General features: G+C 34.2%; 1 protein-coding gene across 1 annotated transcript; it reads left to right on the top strand.

The window, feature by feature from the left end:
• Window positions 1–7,333: 7,333 nt before the first annotated feature.
• Window positions 7,334–25,145, top strand: LOC137931689 (2-acylglycerol O-acyltransferase 2-A-like). Its single transcript, XM_068775174.1, has 5 exons — window positions 7,334–7,441; window positions 16,338–16,565; window positions 18,600–19,043; window positions 19,862–20,061; window positions 24,015–25,145. The coding sequence occupies exons 1-5, from the start codon at window positions 7,389–7,391 to the stop codon at window positions 24,170–24,172; spliced, it is 1,083 nt and encodes a 360-aa protein (XP_068631275.1). The 5' UTR covers window positions 7,334–7,388; the 3' UTR covers window positions 24,173–25,145.
• The last annotated feature ends 83 nt before the right edge of the window (window positions 25,146–25,228 follow it).

Raw genomic sequence — 25,228 nt, 5'->3', positions numbered from 1 at the left:
AAAACAATCTGCGCTTAGAGTTCGACACTGCCCGAGACTGCAAAGACGCCTTACAGCGTCTAACAAAATCTGGTTCGTTGCAAGTGACAGTGGAGAAGGCGCCGAAACTCAGACCCATGTGCATCTTTAAAGGTATATCTATAGACACTCCAAGTGGTGAATTAACGTCCATACTGTTGCATCAAAATCCCGGAATAAAGGCTTATACGGATGCCGACATTCGTTTTAAATTTAAGCGTAACAACCGTAACTGAAAATTGTATAACGCAGTATTCGTTCTTAGTTCCGAGCTGTGGCGAATTTTCAAGGCTATGAGGAGAATAAGAGTGGATCACCAGAGGGTCCACTGCGATGACTTCTCTCCATTCATCCAATGCCATGCATGCTTACAGTTCGGGCACCTTAAGGCTCAATGCACAGGTGAAACGAAGCGCTGCGCGGATTGCTCGGACTGCACGCATACTGAGACCGAGTGTCCCGCATAAGGAAAGCGCACCCAAGTGTTACAACTGTGCCGCTCGTAAAATTAAGTTTAACACCGCGGACTGCATTGCACATAAGGCCACTTCCCCATCCTGTCCAATAGTTACCATCGTGAAGAGACGAGTGACTTCCGGGATCGATTATGGATAAACGCACCTCTATCAAAGCAATCCAGTGCAATTGAGACCGCTGTAAAGGAGCGCTCCTGGAATTCACTAGCTACTTTGTGGCCGGCGAGTATTTCATTGCTTTAGTGTCCGAGCCATATGTGGCCTCAGCTAACTTTGTTAATAACATTCCAGGCATAAAAATCTTTCAATTCCCTACTCCTACAGGCAGAGTCAAAGCATGCATATTCATAAAGGACGGAACACGGTGTCCTAATCCTTTAGGACTGACACAGTACTCGACAGCTAGCTTAGCTGACGTGAGACTCGATTGCGGACCGACAAAACTCGACGACGCGTCAGCTTACGTCGAACCAGGCCAAGACAACTTAGGGACATTGGACCAATGAGTTTTGTGAAGAGCGCAATCCGCGCTAAACACAACCGCATTTGGCAGGCTAGATACGAGATCTCGGCTCAGGGTCGATATATCATAGGTCTCCTTTCGAAAATCACCGACATAAACAAACTGCGAAAACTAATCGAGACATCTTTCCATCTCACATAACTACCAAGCGGCCACGGGTACTGCAAGCAGTACCTGCACCGTTTTAAAATAATTGATAATGAGACTTGCCCATGTGACGACTCCACAGTACAGACTTTTCATCATTTACTCAGACACTGTGTGCCGTTTTAAGAAGAATATATTTATTTATTTAATAAAAATGGGTATTGGTTGATGGCAACAAAAAGGCACAAGATGAAAAGTACATATATATTCAATTAACTAAGGGTAGTGGGCAGAAGGCCTGGTCTAATTTTGCACCGCAGCTCGGTACTCCCCTGATGGTGGTGGTAGCCAGCCGCACGATCTCCCAGGACTGGTCAAGCGGCTGCAAGTCGAGAGCAGGGAGCGCCGGTAGGTTGCAGTATGTGTCGGTTCCGGTGCACGGTGATATAATTTCAACAGTGTAAAACTTGCAGTCTAAAACTCGCAGTGTAAAACTTGCAGTGTAAAACTCGCAGCATAAAACTTGCAGTGTAAAACTCGCAGTCTAAAACTCGCAGCATAAAACTTGCAGTGTAAACCTTGCAGTGTAAAACTCGCAGTATAGAAGTCGCAGAGTAAAAGTCGCAGCATAAAAGTCGCAATGTAAAACTCGAAGCGTAAAACTTGCACCTGTGAATAAATGTCACAGTTATGATATACATATATAAGTATATGTACAATTTGCTCCGCTGACAGTAAACCCGGAGATGGCTTGCGATGAAGTAAGGGCAGAAACCGAAAGCAGTTGATGTGATTGTTTACTGTCAGAACGGAGTTACAAAATGTAAAGCATGTAAAACAATAATAGGAGAGATAAACAAATTGAAAAGTAATAATGAATACATAATGATGGAATTATGGACACAGACAAAATGTTGAGCTCTAACTTATAGATAAATGCTACTTAATATTAATGTCTTTATAATATTTGTTCAACACTTACCCCTTTGGGGTGCGAGGCGATGTAACGGTTGTGGCGTGAACTAAATGATGCCCAGAGAATAAATAGGACCAAGGCGTGAATTTATAACGTAAATTCTAATTGGCCCCGGCGCGTGTGAGGACACATAGCTGGTGAACGCAACCGACACAAAGAGTGTGCGTCGGTGCGTGAGACGACACCTAGCTAGTGAACGCGACCGAGGCCTGGATCCTTCTCCCGAGCACTGATGTAAACTCTGTGTGCTGGTGCGCGGGCGCATTGGAATTTTTGTTATAAAAACAAAGATCCGTTAAACCAATAGCATGCTCCCACGACCCCACGCCACTTGAGACGTACCGTTACCCGCTAAGGGTTGAACAATTTTTTGCTGTATTGCGATTTATGAGACGTTTCTCGCGTTTATATTTTTTTAGTTAAAATTTTAACTAAGATTTATGGGACGTTAACTTGCAACGTTACAACTGCTTCCGATTCGCATCCAAAAGACGTAACCACGTGACCTTGTGTGAAAACCTTAATATACCTCCGTTCAACTTACCGGACCTTCTCAAGAAAAATACTACAGCAGAATCTTTTGATGAGTTGGCCCGGCACATTGTCCTAAATCTCAATGCATTTAACGGTCTCTAGCGCTTGGGCAGCGACTTGAAATAAAATAATGTACCAACTAATATATATTTGAGTAAAACTTCCAAACTGTATTGTTAATATGTATAAATTTTAGCTGTATTTACCCATAAGAGGAAATTGTGAAAGAAAAATTGTCAAAAATTATAAGACAGCGTTTTGTGCCTCGCAGCTGGGAGAAGAAAGATCCGTATCAAATAGCGGCAATCCTCTCCCAACTGTCGGCCTTCAGTAAAAGCGAAAAAAAATAATGTAAAAAAAACACTAGCGATACAAATTAGAATTAATTAAAAAATATATATCAAAATAACAATGTAGATATTATGCGATAGCTGCAAAATATTTATTGCTTTGTTAGAAACACAGGGTAGATAGAAAACAAAATTTGAATTAAAGATTGTAAATTACCTATTAAAACTCTATTTTTAAGATGATTTTTACGGCATTTACCCAAGGTTATATATACGGATAGCCTAATATTATGAGTGCACAGATGAAATAACGGTTAGGATGTAAGATATAATTAATGTATTCTTTATTGGAACTGGACTCTAATTGATTTTTTTTATCTATTGTATTTTTGATTCTATTCTATTTCGCAAGGAGTTATAGTTATGTAGAAGAATATTGTAAGAACTCCACAACAGCAATATTGATTTAGGTATATACATTTTTGTCAGGTTTAGCTAAATGATAACAAAATAATCAAGCATTGTCATTGCCAAATATTCTTGTCATTGAAATTTTCACTTATCGAATTAGCTTCCTTTTCAATAAATTTATTTTTAATATGTGATTGAAACCGAATGTGTATTTGTTTGCAATGTTTAACACTGAATTCTGTGTAAATTTCACTACATAAAGTTGCACTAGATGTCCATACCTTGACCACAAGAATAAACTCGTCTTTTGTTGGACGTTAAAAATTTGCCAACGATAATATTTCTAATAATTGGGTAGGTTGTGTATCTAACATTTTAACGTTAATTATTTTAAAAGTTTAATAGCAAAAACTTAAACATATTTATTTTACTTTTTTTTAATAATTCTTTAAAATTTGGTGGATAATCATTTATCAAAAACAAAACTGATCGGTGTTGGGATTTCACTAATATTAAAGAGTATAAAAAATAATCCTTCAAAGATCCTGTAGAGATAAAGAATGTAGAAGTAAAAGAGGTTCTCTGTCCTAAATTTAAAAGTCTCAAGTTATCAAGGCTTTTAATAACGCTTGCTGGTCAGCACTATTCCAGAGCCTCGAGCGGAGCGGCTGCTCCCGAAAGATATTTTCAGTATTCGGAACTTGTGTTCGAGACACGAAAGTGTTTTTAGAGCGCTCTGGAGTACGAGTCAAAAAGACGCTAATGGCTGCGTTCAGGGTTCTGTATGTGGCCGGTTATGAGGAGCAACCCTGGATGAGCTGCTTGATGGGTGTCACTTGCAAGCTTTCCCCGACGACGTCTTACTCATCATTCACCACACTCGCTCTGATGGCTAAGAATTAACCAACTCCACGCTTAGAAAAATTGCTGATTGGTGTGGGTTAAACTGACCTGTGGCCCTGAAAAAACAAGTTATTGCATTCACACCTACAGCCAAAGAATGTTCAATAATAATAGGCCAATACTGCAACAACCTATATCAGTTATTGAGGCAATTACGACTTGAGCTGCTGGTGTATGGGGGCAAGCGGCTCTTGAAAAAGGAATAAAAAGGGAGTTGTTGGATTTCAGGACCATATCCACCACAGCTGCTCTAATTCTCGCTCGAACTCGCAAAGCTTACCGGCGACTCTGATCTCTTACCTCATGACACAGCTCTAGAACGCCCTACACCACCACAAATTTTTGCACCCCTCTGGTAGAGTATCCATATACGAGGGCCAAACTGAAAGTTTTTAGAACTGGCAACTTAAAAGCATTATATTAAAAAAATAAGTTTAAATTTTGAAAATAGAACTCTCTCTCTAGAAACAAATTGAAAATTGTCTGTGCACGTCAGAATGAATTTAAGCCGAGAAAATTTTCGTGCAATGATTTTTTATGACTTTCGATGTCATATAAGTCAACAAGAAAGTTATGATAGACTTCGATTGGCTTTTCACGATGAAGCCCCATCTCGTGCCACAGTTTACAACTGGTTTAATGAATTCAAACGTGGTCGAACTAATCTCATCGATGATTTGCGTGAGGGACGGCCTTCTACAGCGACGACTGAAGACAATATCAGTGTTGTGCGGCGTATGATAGAGACTGACAAAAGAGTGACCTATCAGCAGATTCGGACAAGTCTAGGCATAGGTATGAGTCAAGTGCACAAAATCCTCCATGAACATTTAGCGGTCAGGAAGCTTTGTGGCCGCTGGATACCGCATAATTTGACCGAGGCTCAAAAACTCCGCCGTGTTGATTGGTGCCGAGAAATGATCCAAAAATTTAACGGAGGTGACTCAAATGCTGTGTTCGACATACTAACGGGTGACGAAAGCTGGATTTACTGTTATGATCCGGAAACCAAAAGACAGTCTGCTCAGTGGGTGTTTCCTTCCGAAGAGTTGCCAACTAAAGTGAAGAGAGGTCGAGGTGTTGGAAAAAAGATGGTGGCCTCGTTCTTCGGAAAGACAGGTCATTACGCGACAGTTGTCTTAGAGGATCAGAAAACGGTTAATGCAGAGTGGTACACTAACAACTGTTTGCCACTTGTCTTGGAAAAAGTTCGAGAGAAACGACCTCGCAGCAGGATCCTCCTTCATCACGACAATGCCTCGTCGCACACCGCCAGGCAAACGATCGACTATTTGGCGACCTCAGACGTGGAATTACTGGGTCACCCGCCGTATAGCCCCGACCTCGCACCCTGCGATTTTTATTTATTCCCGAAAATAAAAGAAAAACTTCGAGGAAAACATTTTATGGACGCCGAAGAAGCAGTGGCTGCGTTTCAAAACGCCGTCGAAGAGACCCCTAAGGCCGAGTGGGCAAGGTGCTTTTCTCAATGGTTCCATCGAATGCAGCGATGTATTGATGTAAATGGACGCTATTTTGAAAAGTTATAATAAAACTAATAACTTGCTAGAATGCTTAGTTTTTGATTTTCTAAGAACTTTCAGTTTGACCCTCGTACGTCCTCTACTCCTCTAGAGATAGCAATAGGCTAGATACGAGAGCTCGGCCCAGAGTCGACACAATAGGATTCCTTTGGAAACTCATCAAGACATCTTTACATCTCACACAACTGCTAAGCAGGCACGGGTACTGTAAGCAATACCTGCACTGCTTAAAATAATCAACAAGGATGCTTGCCCATGTGACGGCTTCACAGTACAGACTTGAACTCTTAGTCAGACACTTAGAAGACTTAACCACGTGACCCTTTGTGAAAACCTTGATATACCTCCGTTCGACTTACTGAATCTTCTCAGGAAAAATCTTGACTAGCCCGGCAGATTGTCTTAAACCCGTTTAACGGTATGTAGCGCTTGGGCATCGACTTGAAATAAAGAGGAAAAGTCTTAACACTTACAGTTATTAAAAAAAATCTTAAATATTCAAAACAATTATGAAAAAATATTTCTTAGGTTGATAATAAAAAGGTTAATGTTTAAAGTCTAATTTATAGTGTCAAAAATGTTTAGGTGACAAAATTATAATCTACATTACACTGCACTCTGACCTTTCGATCAACGAACAAGGAGGATGCGAATGTTTCCTTTGTTTAAACAGCCGTTTGATTGTCACGGTGTATAAACGTGCTTAAACTATTTCCCGCCCTTTTTGACGTAAACAAATATTTGTATACCATTCAATTGTATTCTTATAGTAATAAATAAATACCTAAACGTATGTGTTTTGAAATATAAATGCATCTACCGTACCTGAATGTATGATACACCCTATCCAAAAGTCAATGGTTTCAAAAATAGTAACGTAATGATAATATAGTAAAAAAATTGTTTTCTAAATTCGAATCACTACAGATTAAAATTGATTGTTGTTTACTATCTGTCCCTGCATTCTTTGTTCAGCCAGTTGTTGGCCTGTCGCTTTACAATAGAAGAAATATACATTTCAGAGTGAAAACTATGCAGGTTTTATAGCTTTTTGATCACAAATGAGTTATATATTCACTTAATGATTCCTTAAACAAAAGGTTTTTATGTGATTGTAGTTGCATCTTGTAACTTGTAACCTATTTTTTACTTATTGAGCAAATCAAAGTGCCAAGGGAGATTCGTATATATTTGAAAATGTATGTTATATACAGATGTATAGAATATAGTTTCTTAAAAGAAACTATATTATAATAACTATATATATATATATATATATATATATATATATATATATATATATATATAAATTAGCCTATGACAGTGAACTTTTCTGTTAATTGAAAAAAAAATGTCATATGTGGACCTAGTGATATTGACCCTTTAATTACATATCTATATCTTTAATAATTGAAAAAATATATATTTAATCCTATCCGAGGCACATTAGACATTGTACTGTACTAATCACGATTTAATTGTAAAACTTTGTACTTATCTGATATGTCATTGTCACAAATGTACGATCAACTACATTTTACGTTCTATTCACAAAGCAGTCGCATCTGGAACGTTGTGTAGTGTGGGTGTTTGTGTTTTGCCACATGTTTATCCGTACATATTACGATGGAGCGAAGCATACGCAAGGAACTGATGGATGCGGGTATTGAAATATTCCAGTAAGTATTCAAATATTTATAATTGTCTTGTTATAAATACTTATGTAATTTTAAAATTGGAACACTATCGTTACGTTTATCTACCCGATTTAAAATTGGAATTAGGTAAATAATTCTAAGGTAGACCGATAAATATTATATGATAACGAAATCAAATTTATTATGTTAGTTTATAACCTTGTAGAGTATTTACGAGTTATTTAACAAAAATAGCACATCTAATGTATTCTAAAGTTTGTCTGATGTATACTGGATTTTCTTTTGCTTGTTTCCTTTTACTTTGTTGTTCCATGACGCCGGTGTAGTGGTTTGTATAATTACAGTGTTGTTAGGACTCGACTGACATTCTTCGAAATGTATATCATCTCTGTGTACATTGCTATGGTTGAGCTTATTACAATTATGTAAACCGGTCTTGTCACGATTTTCATCGACATAAGATAATAATAATAATCTTTATTAATTACAATAATATACATAAGAGAAACAGGTAAAATTGCTAGCACAAATATAATATTATAATATCAAAAACAGTGAGATTATTTATCTCTCCAAACTTCATGACAGATTCATTACAGTGAAAGAATTATTAGATGTAAAAGTCGCTCTATTATAGCAAAGGTAAAATAATCCTTACGTTGTCAGATATGTGTTATACTAAAAAATAATGCTAATAATTTAACACCACATTTGGAACTAAAACTATATTCATACTGTTTCTACTTACGATAAAATGATAAATGTTATATGAATGTCACAGAAAAAAAAATTAAAGTTGTTGTGGATACATTTCTAGACTGAACGTATGTACTATTAAGTATGATTATGTCGTACGTTATATACGTATGATTATAGTTGATACTGACTTATGTCGTTTTCCTTTTAGCACTTTGAACTTCACCTTTAGGGTTGAATTGGAAAACTGCTGAAGTTTCTTAGTTATAGTGTAATAAATTTAATAAGTTTATTTTAAAAAAAAATTACAAAAATCCTATAATGATATGAAGGATTTTTAAGTGATAATAAAGTAGACATAGTTGCCTACCACTTTGTAATAAGGCTCAAAGTCATACAGAGAGCAATAGAAAGAGCCAAACTCGAAGTCTTGTTGCGAGATTGAATCAGAAATGAACAGGTCACCGATGTAAGTCGAAGAATTGCTTGTCTGAAGTGGCGGTGGATGTTTTAGCCCAAGAATTCCCTAGTGGCGACCATGAGCCGGTAAAAGTAGCGTTGGCCCCCTCTAGGTGTGCCGACGATAGTTAAAGACGCGGGAAGTCGCTGGACGAAGACTGCGCAAGACCGGTGATGGTGGTGATCTTTGGGGGAGGCCTAGGTCTTGCAATAGGCGTCTATCAGCTGAAATAAAGAAGAAAAGTAAATCATAATAATAAATTGTTGTAAATACTGTATCAAGGAGATTGTAAAAATAAGCCCAAAAAACACAGTGTTTCTTGCGAGTACTTAGATCAGAGCACATTTGGAACCCTTATAGCTTTAAGGATGCCATTATCGGGGAGTTCAATTTGATTTTTGTTTGTAACAAATAGGACTGTTCCGGTATTCTTCCTATGACGTATAAAAGTGGTTACTGTATTTGTTTATGTGGTTGATAGCTTGAATAAACATATGAAATAAAACTAAATCTGGGGAACTTTGATCGTGTCGTTAGTAGGTAGCTATTTTAGCGATGCCAAAGCGCTACTTTAGCGATACCAAAGCGCTACTGTAACGATGCCAAAGCGCTACTGTAGCGATGCCAAAGCGCTACTGTAGCGATGCCAAAGCGCTACTGTAGCGATGTCAAAGCGCTACTGTAGCGATGCCAAGGCGCTACTGCATCGCGACGGGGAGAGAACGGAAGTAACTGATTCTCGTATATTACATCGCATTCGCATCGCAACTGAATCGTGACGGCAAACAGCTAGTGACCGACTCTATCGAAGTGAATGCGCGGAACCTTCGCTATTCCATCGCTACAAAAAGTCACCGTTGACGAGAGACTCATAATACATTTGTTAATTCGAGTGTTTATAAATAAAAAGATCGTTCAATGTAAACACTCCTGCAATGCTTGTATTTATAATTAATTATTATCGAAAAAACGTCCTTTAATAAATGTTCTAACCATTTAAGTTGAAAAAAGAACGTCACAGTACTCTTCTAGGTTAAGGCCTGAATCACGATTATCGCGGGAGTTAGACGCTTTATTTGAGCCTAGAGGTTCTTGTTACATACATATTGTTAAATAATGTCACGGTAAAATGGTAATAACATGTAATAATAATATAAAATTTACTAATTGTGATTTATAATTACACGAAAACTTTGTATTTTTTTAATGTAGCAATACAACTTTTTTACACTATTACTTTTAAAAGTCGCTTTAACTTTACCTGGTTTAGGGTACAGATAAAATTACGAGTTTTGTAATGGCAATTACTCATTAGAAATAATCTCAGAGTTTATTTACTATAGTCTGTGACCTGGTATGAACATGGTGTTTATCTTATGGCTACTTATATACAGCATGATTGGTTTTAGGTGTAAAAGCTAGGAAGTAATCCGAAGTTTGAAAATAGGGTTTTAAAATTCGGTTTACTACATATTAAAACTTAATTATGGTTTAGTATCTGTCTCTGTAGACTTTGTGTTGCCAGAAATTATCGGTCTGTCGCATATCAATTGAAAAAAGAGATTAATGTAATGTACTTCAGAGTGATAAACTTAAACAGGATAATTGGAAATATTTGCAAATTATTTAAAGTATTTTGCTGAGCTATACATACATTCAGCATTTTAAAACTATTACACCTTTAACTTTAAAGTGAAATGATTAAACTCGTAACGAGACCATTTTTGAATTGCCCCCTTTTACAATCAAATTGCCCCCTTGTGCGTGGATCTCCGTAAGAAATAATGGTCTAAGATTTTCAACGTACTCATTGCGATATTCGAATTTAAACAAATGTCATGTGTATTTAATTATTCAATAGAAATCTTTAAAAATCAAAAATTGACGAGGATAAAAAATTTTAATTTGTTTATGTTCGAAGCAAAAATTTTAAAATTATTTTCAAAAGTTGTGGTTGAGTAGTTTCGGAGTTTATCACTAAAAAACATTGTAGTATTATATATACTTTTAATATAGATATTGATTGTGAACTAATGTTTCGCGACTGAAACAGGTGATGCCAATGACGTATTAATGAATAAACATAAAAATGCTATTAACATTGACCGGAATAGTAACATGCGATTTATTGAAAACTGCGTCAAGTGTTCAACTTATTCTTTTGCTACTGCTGATACAAGAAGGCTTGACGGAATCGTCGGATTGTCAATATTCCTTATGGTTTTAGTGACTATGTGCCGCCTAAATCTAACTTATTAACGAAAGTTGTCATCGGTACATAGAAATGCCAGACGATATCAGACTTTCAAAATGTAAATCCGAGAAGTAAATTTAAAAATGTGAAAAGTGACAGCTAACCTATATAAGACACAAATGACTTATCTTTGGTATGACGTCATAGTGCACGATAAAACAATTTATGTATAATTATAATGTTCTTAATATATAATATGTAATTATATATTAAAATATATTGTTTCTCAGTATTAAACACATTGGAAATGCAACAAATGTCTAAAAGCGTTTGCGGTTTTTGATAGATACAGACATGAGTTTATTGGTATAGAATAGTTTATATTACCTTTAATAATGACGGTTAAAGATATTCATTTACAATTTATCGCTATAAAACAACGGTATCATTCCGGTAGTTATGTGCGTGTTTGTGTGCGTATACGTATGTATGTGTGTGGGTAATTATCAATACATACAGGATACAAACTTGCTATTTAATATTGTTTAGTATTTTAACAGGGATGTGGTTGGAATACATTGCTTTCATGTCATCATCACACTTGTGGTGTTGCTTTCCACGCAGTCTACCGGCACGTGATCACTATAACTTCAGACGAGCAATTCTTCAAGCTGCTTCGATGACTTTAGTTCTTCTGCGGATCTATTGATTTCTGTATACACACACTTACATTCTGTTACGTTATCACGAAGCAGAATTAAATTTTATATCTAATGTCGCAAATGTTTTGTATATGAAACTAGATATTCTGACATTTTACTCCCAGAAATTGTACACATATGGCGTTCAATTAAAAAATAATGTAACATAAACATTTAATATTAATTGATTAAAGATCAATTAATTTTGTGAAAAATAACGTTGTTCCGCATGAACTGTCAAAGGAGCGTAGATTCGTTATTATATTTTCTGAAATTCTTCAAGTTTCTATACAATTCTCTTTTTATAAGTAATAGCAGACTTATAAAAAACATGAATGAAATTGATAAAGTCGTTCTCATTTATTTAGTCTTGCCATAACTATTATTACAAAGAAAAACTTTTTTTATTGTTAGTAACATTTATTACTCTTATAGTGTCAGTTTAATAAATTAATATATAATCAATTAAAATCCGAGACCGTTAGTCCTTTTTTGAGGCCATTTGTCAATAGCACAGCATTTAGAGTAAGCGTTACTCTCTAAAACTGACCATAAATCACAATCAAGGAGGTTAGGATCAAAACTGAAGTCAGATAACATCCACGTTGTACTCTGTTGACTTATATAGAAGCTTCTTCAGAGATTTCAGCATAAACACCTTCATTTTGTTTGATAAAATATTGATCACCTATAAAATATTTGTCATCTGTTAACAATTTTTTTTTGTGACTGATTTTGATTCTATCACACTATTCTTTTTTTAAATTACCGATTAAGAAACAACTAGAACGTTTTAAACAGGTTGCAAGCACTAAGACATGGATGGAGGAGGTTTTTTTGTAGCTATCAATAGTCCGGTACACAAACAATTGACTAATACTAAACGTATGGAGGATTGTAAAAATTGTATTTGGCACCAAACTACATCACACGCCGGTTCGGTTCTCTTTCGCACTCCATTTTAATAACACAAAATATTTCAAAACATATTGACGCCAAAATAAAAACCCAATCTTAAAAAAATGACACATTCCAAGTTCAAAAGTAATATTTTGTTTATTTTAATTATAAAAGTGTTTATAGCCAATGTAAGTAGGTAAATAATAATTTCGTTTGATTTTGAAATGTTCGCAAATAGTAATATGACAGATTAACTCTGATATCTCGGAGTTTGTTTACTTTTACATAAACTATGACATCAAGTACGTTATTGGCATAGCGATAGGTATATTTATTAAACTATACGAGTGACAACTGGGCAATTTTAAAGCGACGGAGAACAAAATTAGCTTCAAGGACGAGTAGACGTCTAATGTGAGAACATTTTTTTTAACAATTAATTTAACAAAGCATTGAAACTCTGCAAACAAGGACGAATTAATGTTTTTCAAACATTGTTAATATCTTTATAAAGGTCTTTTTGTGAGATTAATAAAATAAATTTAATTAATTATTTTACAAACATCGTTTATTTCCCTAAGACGACGTACATTTTGTTTTATCTGTATGTATAAAAATAAATGCGTATTTTCCTTAGTAATTTAATCATGACATCAATGATTAAATACATAATTTATGTATTTAAATAACTTACAGAAGGAAGTTAAAGAAAAAAAAATACTATTTCATAACTAAATAGAACAAACAAATTGCATTACAATCAATACTGTATTTCTAAAATAACTTATTCATTTATGAAGATTCGACTTGAATATTCATAGCCACGACAATAAGTTTGTTAAATCAGATAGTTTTTAATAGACGTGGCGTAAATAGCTATATGATTGTACAATTTTTTTTCTTTATACATTGTAAACAGACAATAATAAATTTTAAAATGTTCTAATATTCCTTAAACAATAAAAATTATATATTATTTGGTTCAAAAAAAAAATCGTAAGCGAATCAATAATGTTGAAATGAAACAATAATGGCCATGACAAAACAACCCTAGCGAATACTTTTGAATAAAATATGACGAGTTCTTGTATTTAAAATTTAGTATTCCTTCTCATCTTAATTATATTTTCCTGCTACTGTAAATGTGGCCATTTCGTGATTATGAGTAATTCTCTATTGGCGTCCACGTGTCTGCGGACGGGACCTGGTCCTCCATTAGATGGACCAACTACGTAGTCAATGAAGTCTCTTGACGCGGGCAGCGCAATATAGGAAATCGAACGATTTTTGGGGGGAAGGCCTAGGCATTGCAATGGGCGGCTATCGATTGCCACATCGACTTGTGATAATTAACAATCAAACATCATGATTGTAGTCGAAGAACATCCACTACTGTATATAGGCCTCCTCCCAAAGATTTCAAATAAGATAAATTGAAGGCGATAAATAGCCAGCGTTTTTCGACGATTTTAGTAAAGTCTGCTCTAGCTGGTTCCTGGCCATAACTCCAGAAACTTCAGGCCCAACAGGGCACCTGTTCTGCGCTATGTGACCTGCCATCCGCTGAACAATATCAGTTACTTTCGTTCGTCTACGCATTTCCTCATTTCTGGTTTGATCTTGTAACGAAATCTCGAATATAGCTATATCCGTGGTCTGCTGAGCGACTTTTAGCTCGCTAATAAGACTCAGAGGCGTAATGTGTAATAATCGGTGGTAATTAATAATTACATATATGTATACATATGTGTATAAGTAATTGTTTTTTTTTTATTTTAATAAGTTTTTATAATTACCTTATTAAATTCCTAACTTATGACATAAAATGTTAATTTATTAACATTTACATTTTAAACTATCTTTAATTCTTTTACTCTTAACGATATTCAATAATTTATCGCATTTAACAAGTTCTATGAGAATTGGAATAATTATCGGTAAACATATATAATCACCGGTTTTTTACATTTCCCGTAACATTTATAGCAAAGCCGTTTCTCACGCCTATCCATGCCGTCCGGGTACGGTGTTCGCTCCCCTTCATTCTCAATTCCCCACCATCCCTTGTACTTCCTTTTTAACACAGACGTTCGCCGCAACTTTCGCCTCATTTTTTGCGATATACATCTTGTAAAACTATTTACAGATTGATATTTAGTTCTTAATTACTTGATGTAAAATATGTGAAAATAGTAAGCTTCCAGGACGTCCAAACAATTTTACTTGTAAACATGCTATTTAAAATAATAAAAATTTATAACCGACAAACTTTATTATAATATTAATAAAACACCACAAAGCATGTGATTTTTAAAAGACGCGCCAAAATATAAATATTTATAAATATAGGCACAAACACATGATAAATACAAAATTTCATATTTAAGAAGTTAACGAATTCTTCATCCATCCTCCATAATAAAGTTCCGCGAGTTATCTTAGACCTTTTATTAGTTTTAAATCTAAAATTAAAAGCATATTATTAAATAGATCTTATTTAAGAGTTTCTTTTTTAAAATGTTCTTCTTCTATCTATCTTTATATATTCTAACTTTTTCTAATTTTTTTAATAAGATCTTTATTTATTCTAGAAAAGTACAAATTAATTGTGAGAAATAAAAGTAAAAAGTTACATTTGACAGCCTGTTTACTTGACATATCCAATAAAATATATTATTTTAATCTACATAAATATGAATTGTCATCCAGACAAAGTCGTTATAAAGTCATGTTCGGTAAACGAACGGATATATAAGGTTACTCACCCGTTTATGTCTTATCGCAAACTTATCTTATCTTTAAATCCATGTCTTTCCCAACATTTTTATTTACGGTTTGAAATTATTTCTAATTTTTAAAACGTTTTGCAATATTACTGATATGGTAAGTTCAATTGCCGCAGGTTTAATATATTAGATATGAAGCAAAGACAACAATTATTCTATGCCAGTGAAGAGTTTAATAAAATATTTTCAAAGCACTTTGAGGTATATTTGGAGATATTTATCATTATTCAAGACGACATCTGTTTCGAATTTTGAATGAATTTCTATGTATCTGGCCAAGAAGTCGTTAATAATGTTACACGCAATAGAATAGTTAATTAAAAATGAATAATCTTTCAGATATATATTTTATTGAGGCAATGGAAATATGTACTTTCAGCCATTGATGTGTTTAAAAATAATACTATTTTCAAAAAATCGGTACTGACGTATAATTTAAAACGTTCAAATCTCAATCTACAAAAATAATGTGCTGCTAATAAAGCGCTGCGTTTCGTCATGAATTCGTTTATAATATTTAAACAAAACGGAATGATTAATTAAAAACCTATTAAAATGGCCGCTTTTTTAACCGTGTTTGTATCAGAGAAATTAACTCCATTGATTTAATATATATTTTATTATTTTATAATATATTATTAAGGGGATGGCAATATACTTTCTCGCGCTAAATTAAAAAAAAAACCGTTATTTTCAAAGATGAAAACATTCGAATATCGGTTAAGAATGATCTACTCCGAGTTATGAAAGAATTTAAATGCTTCAAGTAATGAAGTTGTAAATAATTTGTATACAAAATGGAATAGTTAATAATAAAAATATTGAAACGGTTGATCTTTCAGTCAGATATTGTATTACGGCGAAGGATACAGGGTGTAAAAGCGTCAGAGGAGTGAATATACAGCTCATTCGCTGCCGAATAATGTAGGATACACTCTACACGTTAATCAATGATTGACACCATTTATTTAGATTTAGAAATATTAAATGATGAAATATTAAAATCTAATGCTATATTCAAGTAACGATTTGAATTTTTTTAGAATACATACTAGATTAAAATACATTCAATAATAATCTGTTTCTTATTATATATTCCGAAGAATTTGGCCTTATAATTTGCACAGAAATGGTATGAAACTTAAATAAAGTACTTTAAAAACATTCGCTATCCTTTCAGTCGAGTATCAGAGAAGTTGGGAGTGGAATGGGCTCCAAGAGACGTGCCCATCACACGTCGACTGCAGACCCTGGGCGCCACCGGCTGGATATGTCTAGTACTGTTCGGCGAAGCCATCAGTGTCCTGCTCTTCATCAGTCTTCTGTACTCTTCGCTTTGGTGGCTGGCGTTACTCTACGCGGTTTGGATGCTCAAAGATATTGAAACACCGAACAAAGGCGGCCGTAGGTGAGCGATTTTTCTATGTAAAATTACTCAAGTGTGCAATCCTAGCCAATTAACGATTTATTTACCGATTATTTGAAAATTAAGAGTAAAAACTTTAAAGAGGTGAATTTATAACACGTTTGTACTAATAACTTTTACACCTATTTCTAATCAAACAGTATAAATTCATAGCTGTGGTGTATAAATTATTTTTTTCTAAAGAAACAGATTTTTCTTAATATGTTACGTTTATTATTATGTTATTTATTATTTCTGAAACCATTGATTTTTAAAAAGGGTGTTTTGTACATAAATTGACAGCAAATTTATTATACATTTACTCAAAGCTTTCACACCTATTTCCAATCAACCTGTATATAGGAAACTACTTCGACAATATAAGCAGATGCTAAAGTTGTGGTTCTCGGCCCTAATTCAGGGGTTCCATACAAAATGCAAATATACAAATGAACATATTATTAAAATTACATTTTTCTTGATAATTTGCCGTAAGAACTTTTTATATAAAGTTATGAATTATAGTATTTCGTAATATGAGCAGCTTGCTTAATATTAAAGACAGACGCTTAAAACGTGGCTCCAGACACTGATTAGAATCCTATAGCTCCGTATAGAAACCCAAAAAACAAATCTTCATCATTTATTAAATAGTAGTATGTCCATAACTGGAAATTGGCATCACTTCATTTATACCAATAAACATAGCATACGATGTATAACTTAATATTGAATAAATCATTTTTTTAACCGTAAACCTAGAAATTACAGTAAGAAGGAAATTATAGTGTAAACCCGACATAAATTGATGACTTTTAGTTACCTTTCGTTAATAACAATAGAGGTTAGGTTTAGTAGCTGAATTTTTTGAAATGGCGAACATTTTATTTGCAAAACATCCATTGTGTAGGTTGCAGTGTGACATGTTAACAGTACTGTTGTCTTACGTCATTGATATACATATCTCTCGAAAAACAAACTTCTTGTTAAAGATTACTGTTATTCATTGTTTTATTTTGTCCTTCATTGAACATAAATACAAGACCAAAAAGATATCTCATGAAGATATCACATATTGAAGATAAAAACAGTTATTGTCTACGGCGATTTCTTCCAGACAACAATTGAGTGAACTTTTTTTTATTTATATACAATTTTTTGAACACCATAGATAATAATTAAAGTAAAGAAACAATTAATATAGGTGTACAAGAGGCAGTCTTATCGATTAATGGAGGAGAGGCGATCTTTACCAGACAACCTTTGGATGGAGATGAGAGATATGAAGGAGAGGGCAGTTTAGGGTGTACGGATACACACATTACTACACACAGGCATACAAACAAAAATACATATATACACATATCTATATATATTTTAGTGGAAAGGTTATTACATAAATACGAATAAATAACAAATACTACATTTATTTACCTAGGTTTTCCTAGGTAAATAAATGTAGCATTTGTTATTTATTCGTATAATATAGATAAATAAAGCCAGCGGTTATCAAGAGATATAAGGAGTTTAAAATCTGTTATGCATTTATATGTATAAAATATAGTCGCGAGAATCTCAAGGTCCTGGAGTGGAGACTAAAGACCGAAAAGCGCAGCGTATGACGCCCACTTACAAGGTGGACAGACCAGGACAGACACAGGCTGTTAATGTTATCGAAAGACGCTGGTGAAGGCTTCTTTCAACCGGAAATTTTCGTAATTTGTGGAAAGGCCCACGACCAGCCGTAAACGTTCTATGGCTACATTGATGATGATAATACAGATATCATATATAAGCTACAATTAAAATACAATACATACATATACGAAAAAGTATGGTAGAGATATATCTGCTAGCAAGAAGTCGCTGGATACGGGTAACACCACACCGATCAACGTGACGATCTTTGAGAAAGACCCGTGCTTTACAGTGGCCGTCTGTTGGATGATATTATGGTGATGATGAAGCAGAAGTATACATCCCTACTTTTACCTGTAGTATTATTACCTTGTCTAAAATTTTGGTTACTGTTTACAGGTTCGACTGGGTCAGAGACTGGAGCTGGTGGAGCTACTACCGTGATTATTTCCCCATCAAGTTGATAAAGACTGCCGAACTGGATCCAGATAAAAACTACTTGTTCGCCTGCTTCCCCCACGGCGTCGTATGCTCCGGAGCGTTCGGTGCTTTCGCGACAAATGCGCTAAAGTTCAACGAGATATTTCCTGGAATGACTTGTCATATGATAACACTGGGTGGTCATTTCTTAGTACCGTTATTCAGGGATCTAGTGCTTGCTTTAGGTGGATGTTCGTCGTCTCAGGAAAGTCTACTCTACTTGCTTGATAGAAGGAAAAACAAGGGGAAGTGTGTGGCACTGATTGTTGGCGGTGCTGCAGAAGCTTTGGATTCTCATCCAGGAGAATACAGTGTCATACTGAGCAGACGAAAAGGATTTATACGCATAGCTATGAAGTCGGGGTGAGTGTCACAGTTTTATTAGCCTTGAATTTTTCGCAAATTCAATTAATTATTTTTCATTCATTCATCTCTTGTTGTCGTCAAGTTGAGTCTACCTGTTTGGATAAAATTCTTACATTATATTTTCTTTTATTTTATTATATTTTCTGAGAAGAACACGCGAAAGGAACTCAGTGGGATTATATATTTTTTTAATAATAAAGAATTGCATTATTCGATAAACAATTAAATATATTTGCGTGCGAACACATCGTTTCCAAGGTATATATGTAATGATTTCTTATGAGAAATACTATCTCCTATGAAGTGATTTACAGTGTAGTAACCCAAGCATACAATCGCTCTTAGATATGTATATTTAAATTGAGCAATGGAAGCTTATATACAATTTTCTGTTTATTTCAAACAAGTATGTACACCCACTGTGTTAATACTTATTTGACTTGATTCTTATCGTGTAGTTTGAATATAACATAAAGTACCCGGCGATAAATATTGCACATCGACCTTTGGAAAGAGACAATCAGCTAATTTCGGCTTCGTAGAGTATCTCTGTCGCACGACTGACAAAACGGCACATAGATATTGTGTCCTTCTTCCGACACTTATATACACGTCTAGTGAAACAATATTTGTCGCAAAAACTGATCACCAACTACATGGTACTACATGGTAACGTAACTCTGAACTAGTGTGTGGTAGTATTTTCCAGTGACAAACGATTTTGTACCAGTGTATCACAATGGAGTGCATAACGTCATTAAGATTATCCCACATAATGGTTTAAGTGTATTTATTATATCATTTATGAATTCCAGGTCTCCGCTAGTGCCCGTGTTCTCTTTCGGAGAGCCGGACGTGTTCAGGCCGTTCAACAATCCGCGGGACAGCTTCCTGCGAAGGTTCCAGGAGAAGTTCCGTCAGCTGACCGGCATCTCGCCCATCCTGCCGATCGGGCGCGGGATCTTCCAGTATTCCTTTGGTGTTGTACCTTTACGGTCGCCCATTACCACTGTTGGTAAGTCATTCTTGACAGTTTATATATAATTCATTTATTCAAAGTGATATCAACTTGAATAACTTAAAATGGTCACTTGTGAAAGTCATAAAGAATGCTAGAAGATTCCACCACAAACACAGAAGTTAAGTTATAAATTTCACAATATCCTTGATTCAGTAGAAAAACTATTAATTTCTATGCTTTAATGTGAGTTAAAAATAAATTAATAAATATCTATTTACAAATTAATGTTTTAACTTTATAGCTTTTACATCTATTTCCATTCACCTTGTATAAAGTGACCACTCTGAAATATGTTACAATATTTTTTTTTCTATTAGAATATAGAAAGGCAAATAATTTCTGTCATTACAAAGTCTGTAGGAACGAATGGTTCACAATAATTAAATTTAAAATGTAGTTATTCCAAATTCAAAAACCCATTTTTATTCCGTTATTTATTATTTCTGAAACTATTGATTTTTGAATAGGGTGTACTTATTAAGAGCTAAATGAGCTACACACTCATCCCTAAATGGAAAAATTATACGTAGAAATATATAACGTCTAAGTCTTCTGATGACCAAGGTTATTAGAAGTCGTGTGATGCTGACTTCATTATAAAAATTAGTGTAAGTCACCCCTTTCACTAAGAAATATTATAAAATAAAAACTAATAAAACTGTTTTACTCGTAAGAATCTAGTTTAAAATTAACGCAATGGCTGATTGTTGCTAAACAACACAACAACAACTCACAAAGTATCTTAATGCAGCATCATAACTTTTTAAAAATAGCATTGTATCTTGTACGTTTGACCTAAATACTGGCGGGAAACATGGCGGCCATCTTAAAACATTAACTCTTTAAACTTTATAATGCTACCGCAAAAAAATCAGCAAATGACATCAAAATCATGATAGTTCTATAACATGTAGTAACAATAATTTTGAAATTATCTTTTTAATTGTATTTTGTACTGAAAACAATTTGCAAAATAATAGTTTATACAAAACTAGTAACTACCCTATCGCATTAATTTATCAAAACTGTTATAGTCATTTTATTTATCGATTTATTGTGTTATTATTAAACATTCTTCTACATACATGAAAATGAATGTTTGTCTGTATGTCCCTTATAGAATCGTAAACTATGATGTATGATGATGTACAGGCAAGACTTTTCTTCTTTAACTCATTTTGTTAACAATACGATCACAAAATAATATCGCACTTATTATTGCATCATCTGGAATTGCGTCAATTCTTTTGGATGGTGGTCGAACAGTGCATTCAGCATTAAAACTGCCGTTGAATTTGCAAAATACTGAGGCACCAAAATGATCATCAGCAGAGACTCTGGAATCAGCAAAGTACTTGGCAAACTTGTCACAATATTATAATGGATGAATGTGCAATTTATCACAAGAAAGCATTGGAAGCGCTTGATTGTACATTGCGAGATGTGAGAGGATACGCATGGATCTTCGAAGGCGCGCTTATATTAGTGTCTGGTGATTTTCCACAAACTGCCGGTAAAACCACGTTCAACACCCGCAGATGAATTTAATGCTTGTCCCAAATCATCACTTTTATGGCGTTATTTACAGAAATTGACTTTTAAAACCAATAAGCGTGTATTATAACGGGAAGCATTGGCTGGAAATTTTCCATAACAATTAAGTGTATTTCAAACAAATAGGTAAATGCAAATTGATGAAGCTAAGCAAAATGTGATTCATCGCCAACTTGCCAGAAAGATTCTAAAAGATTATAAAGAATGTAGAGGAATTGATGCAAGAAATTTTCCCAAACATTCACAGAACTACAAAAATCATCAGTGGCTCAATTAGCGGCCAAAAACATCGATTTCAATACCATCAATTTCACCATTCAAAATGAAATACTCAGCGAAACGACAACATATAAGTCCATCGATACTGTGGTGAAGACTTGGTGGTGTCAAGTGTCTGACTGAATTCTTGAATTCACTTGATTGGGCAAGCATGCCACCGCACCTTCTCACTTTGTGAATTGGTTAACCAATCATTTTTCTTCAAAACATAAATCCACCACGGCTTTGCAATAGAACCAGACTCAGTCAAGAAAATAATAAACAATGTTATCGAGGCAACAAATTTTGTTTACAAAATTCAAAGGTGGAGACGTACAGTCGCGCATATTCCAATGATCCCGATAGATTTGTCGTTTGAATTCAAACGTTTACAGTCCCCGGTGCGACTATCAACAAAGCACAAGGACAGTCGCTGCAAGTGTGTGGATTAAATTTAGAGAATCCGTGCTTCTCACGTGGGCAAATCTATGTGGCCTGCTCACGCTTCGGAAAACTTTCTGATTTATTCGTTTACGCACCAAATGGAAAAACAAGAAATATTGTTCTACAGCACTTCAATAAAAATAGAATGGCAACGAAACGCTGCAATATCACGTCTTCTTAGAAATGAACAAAATCAATAAAATTATTTAGAAAGAATAGAATATTTATGTAATATCTTTTTGATCATGTGATGATCTTTACTAAAGTTGTGCTTGTGCCCTAGGTTTTTACGTTGGTATGACAACTTTTCGACTGATGGCGCCACTGTCATTTCAATGAATTTCATATATTGCTGTAACAATTTATGCTGATTTGAGCCATGAATCCCGAGAAGTTGTAAAAGCCAGAACAGCTAACAGCCTCCAGCACCGAACAAATATAGCCAACTAATAGAACTAAAACAGGGAATGGTGACGTTTCGAGTTATGGGTGACATAGTTTATGTTAATTGTAAAACTCATGTCAGACATTGACAAGAATAGTTTTTGCATTTCATTGTGAATTAAATAATCCAGATAAGTAGTGTAATCGAATTGAATTTTCAGTTCCCTTGATCTGATTTTATTCCTTCTGCACAGTCAATTCACAAAGATCATCGAATGTGTTTATAAAGGATCCGACTCCTGATTAAGGTTCTTAACATTTTTGCTGTGCAGTTGTTTTTTGTTGGATACATTGTGACACTCCGATTGTGGATTGACTTATAAAAAATTCCAACGCATTTCTCACGTCGTTCTTGTATAATTATGCCTCCAAAGCGCCAAGCAATTGGCCGATCTACACCTCAAGCACGAAGGAAAAGAGCATTACGAGCATCAGAAACGGTTGAGCAACGAGCATTAAGGTTAGAGTATCTTCGAGTACATGCCGCTAAAGTCCGTTCGTCTGAATCATCTGAACAACGAGAAGTCAGGTTAAAAACTGATCGAATATGTACTACTCAGGCCCTTTCGTCTACGTACAAAACATTTACATTCTAACACGTTTGCTTCGATTTAATAATATTAATATATTTGACTTTAACACCAGTTTATTCATCTTTTTTTCTTAATGATAATCTGTATTTGTATATTATGTGTGTTCATTGTTTTTGACAAAAGATACCTAAATATATTGCATTATTGATACTTTATAGTTATGGAAAAAATCTTTTGTTTGCATTGAAAACTTATTCATGAGTGCTAAAGAAACTAAATTTACTATAATAATGGTTTACATATATGCAGATGTATACACAGAATTATTGTTTATCGGTGAAAAAGCTTTACATGGGTGAACATGTGGCTCATTTGACAGCAAAAAGCTCTAAAGCTTGTAAACATATTTCCAATCATCATTATAAAGTGATCACTGAAATATATTACATAAATTTATTATTTCTAAATGCGAGTGACCAATAACTTTGAACTTATAGTATATATAACTATAATTATTTTTAATATGTTGTAACTTGAATTTGAAAAGTATTTTTTATGACATTATCATTATCATTAAATATTATCGAAACCACACATTGATTTTGCATAGGATATACTTTACATTAATTGGAAGCAAATGAGCTATATATCACCTCATTTAGGCTTTTACACCAATTTCCAACAACTCTGTACATTATTAACGTTTGTTTTCAGTCGGAACTCCAATGGAGGTGAAGAGGAATCTGGAACCGACCGATGAGGAAGTGGATGAAGTTCATGCTGAATTCACAAAGCGTCTGATTGAGTTGTTTGAGACAGAGAAGTCAAAATACTTGAAGGATCATGAAAAGAATCAATTAGTCATTACATAGTTGAAAATTATAGACTTGAACAGGTCTTAAGTATAATTGCTATTACATATACTGAGCCCATACAATGGACATCTGCATACACATCTAAAGAGAGTCTGGTACATAGCTTCCTAACTGTTTTTAGATTACTGACAGTTTAAAAATATGTTTCTTACACTGAAGGGGAGTATACAGAATAAAAATTGTGAATTCTATTCCACCTTTTTACATGTTTGTGTAATATCTGTTGCTCATCAACATCTCAGCTACAGGATATACAATACTGGACTTAGGCTTCTTCATGGATTTCCAATAGGATCTCTTGGAAATGTCTGCATCCTGCTCATTTTAATGACTATAACACAGTCTTCTGTTCACCATGTGAGTGAACGTCCTTTTACACTTAGTTATCCATGATCTCCACTTCAGAACGTCAGGACCCAAGCATCTATCTGTGTTTGCTTTTATGTGGTACTTTTCGACAACACAAAAACAGTTTTGAGTGTTATTCTTTTTGTATTAGGTTTTCTGGATAAGTATCACAATAAAGCTTATTTTATAAGGAATGAATAATTTTTCTTTGGTGTATAAGGCATTATAAGTTGTAATACTAAAGGTTCTGTTTTGTCTTCAAATTATGGAGATACATGGTATTAATTTTTTTATATACAAAAGCATCATGTTATATTTGGAAAGCCAGTAGCATTTATTTAAAATTATGTTATACTATTATTAATTAGTATGGAACCAAAAAATACTTTAACTAATAAGAAAAATATTGCAAAAAAATTAATTATTATTTTATTTTTATCTAGCACTTAAAAATACAATAGTAAACTAACATTTATGAAAATATGACAATTTTATTGATAATTAAAATTAAAACAAAACATTTTTGAGGTCACTTTGAAATAGTTTAATGCTCAGTAATAAGAAATTTATAGCGGGTTTAGAATAATCTACTGTTAGAAGAAATGAGAATTTTGTGGGTATTATATATTACATAGGAATTTGTTAAATTAAAAATATACTTCACAACTGTCTTTTTGATTTTTTTCCACAGTAATGTACAAAGTT

This window comes from Battus philenor, unplaced genomic scaffold (genome assembly GCF_028537555.1).
Source record: "Battus philenor isolate CCGP_79_NKW_IND1 unplaced genomic scaffold, ilBatPhil1.0.hap1 SCAF_8, whole genome shotgun sequence".
NCBI classification, from domain to species: Eukaryota; Metazoa; Arthropoda; class Insecta; order Lepidoptera; family Papilionidae; genus Battus; species Battus philenor.
The sequence above is the reverse complement of the archived record's forward strand: the minus strand, read 5'-3'. Positions and strand labels throughout refer to the sequence as shown.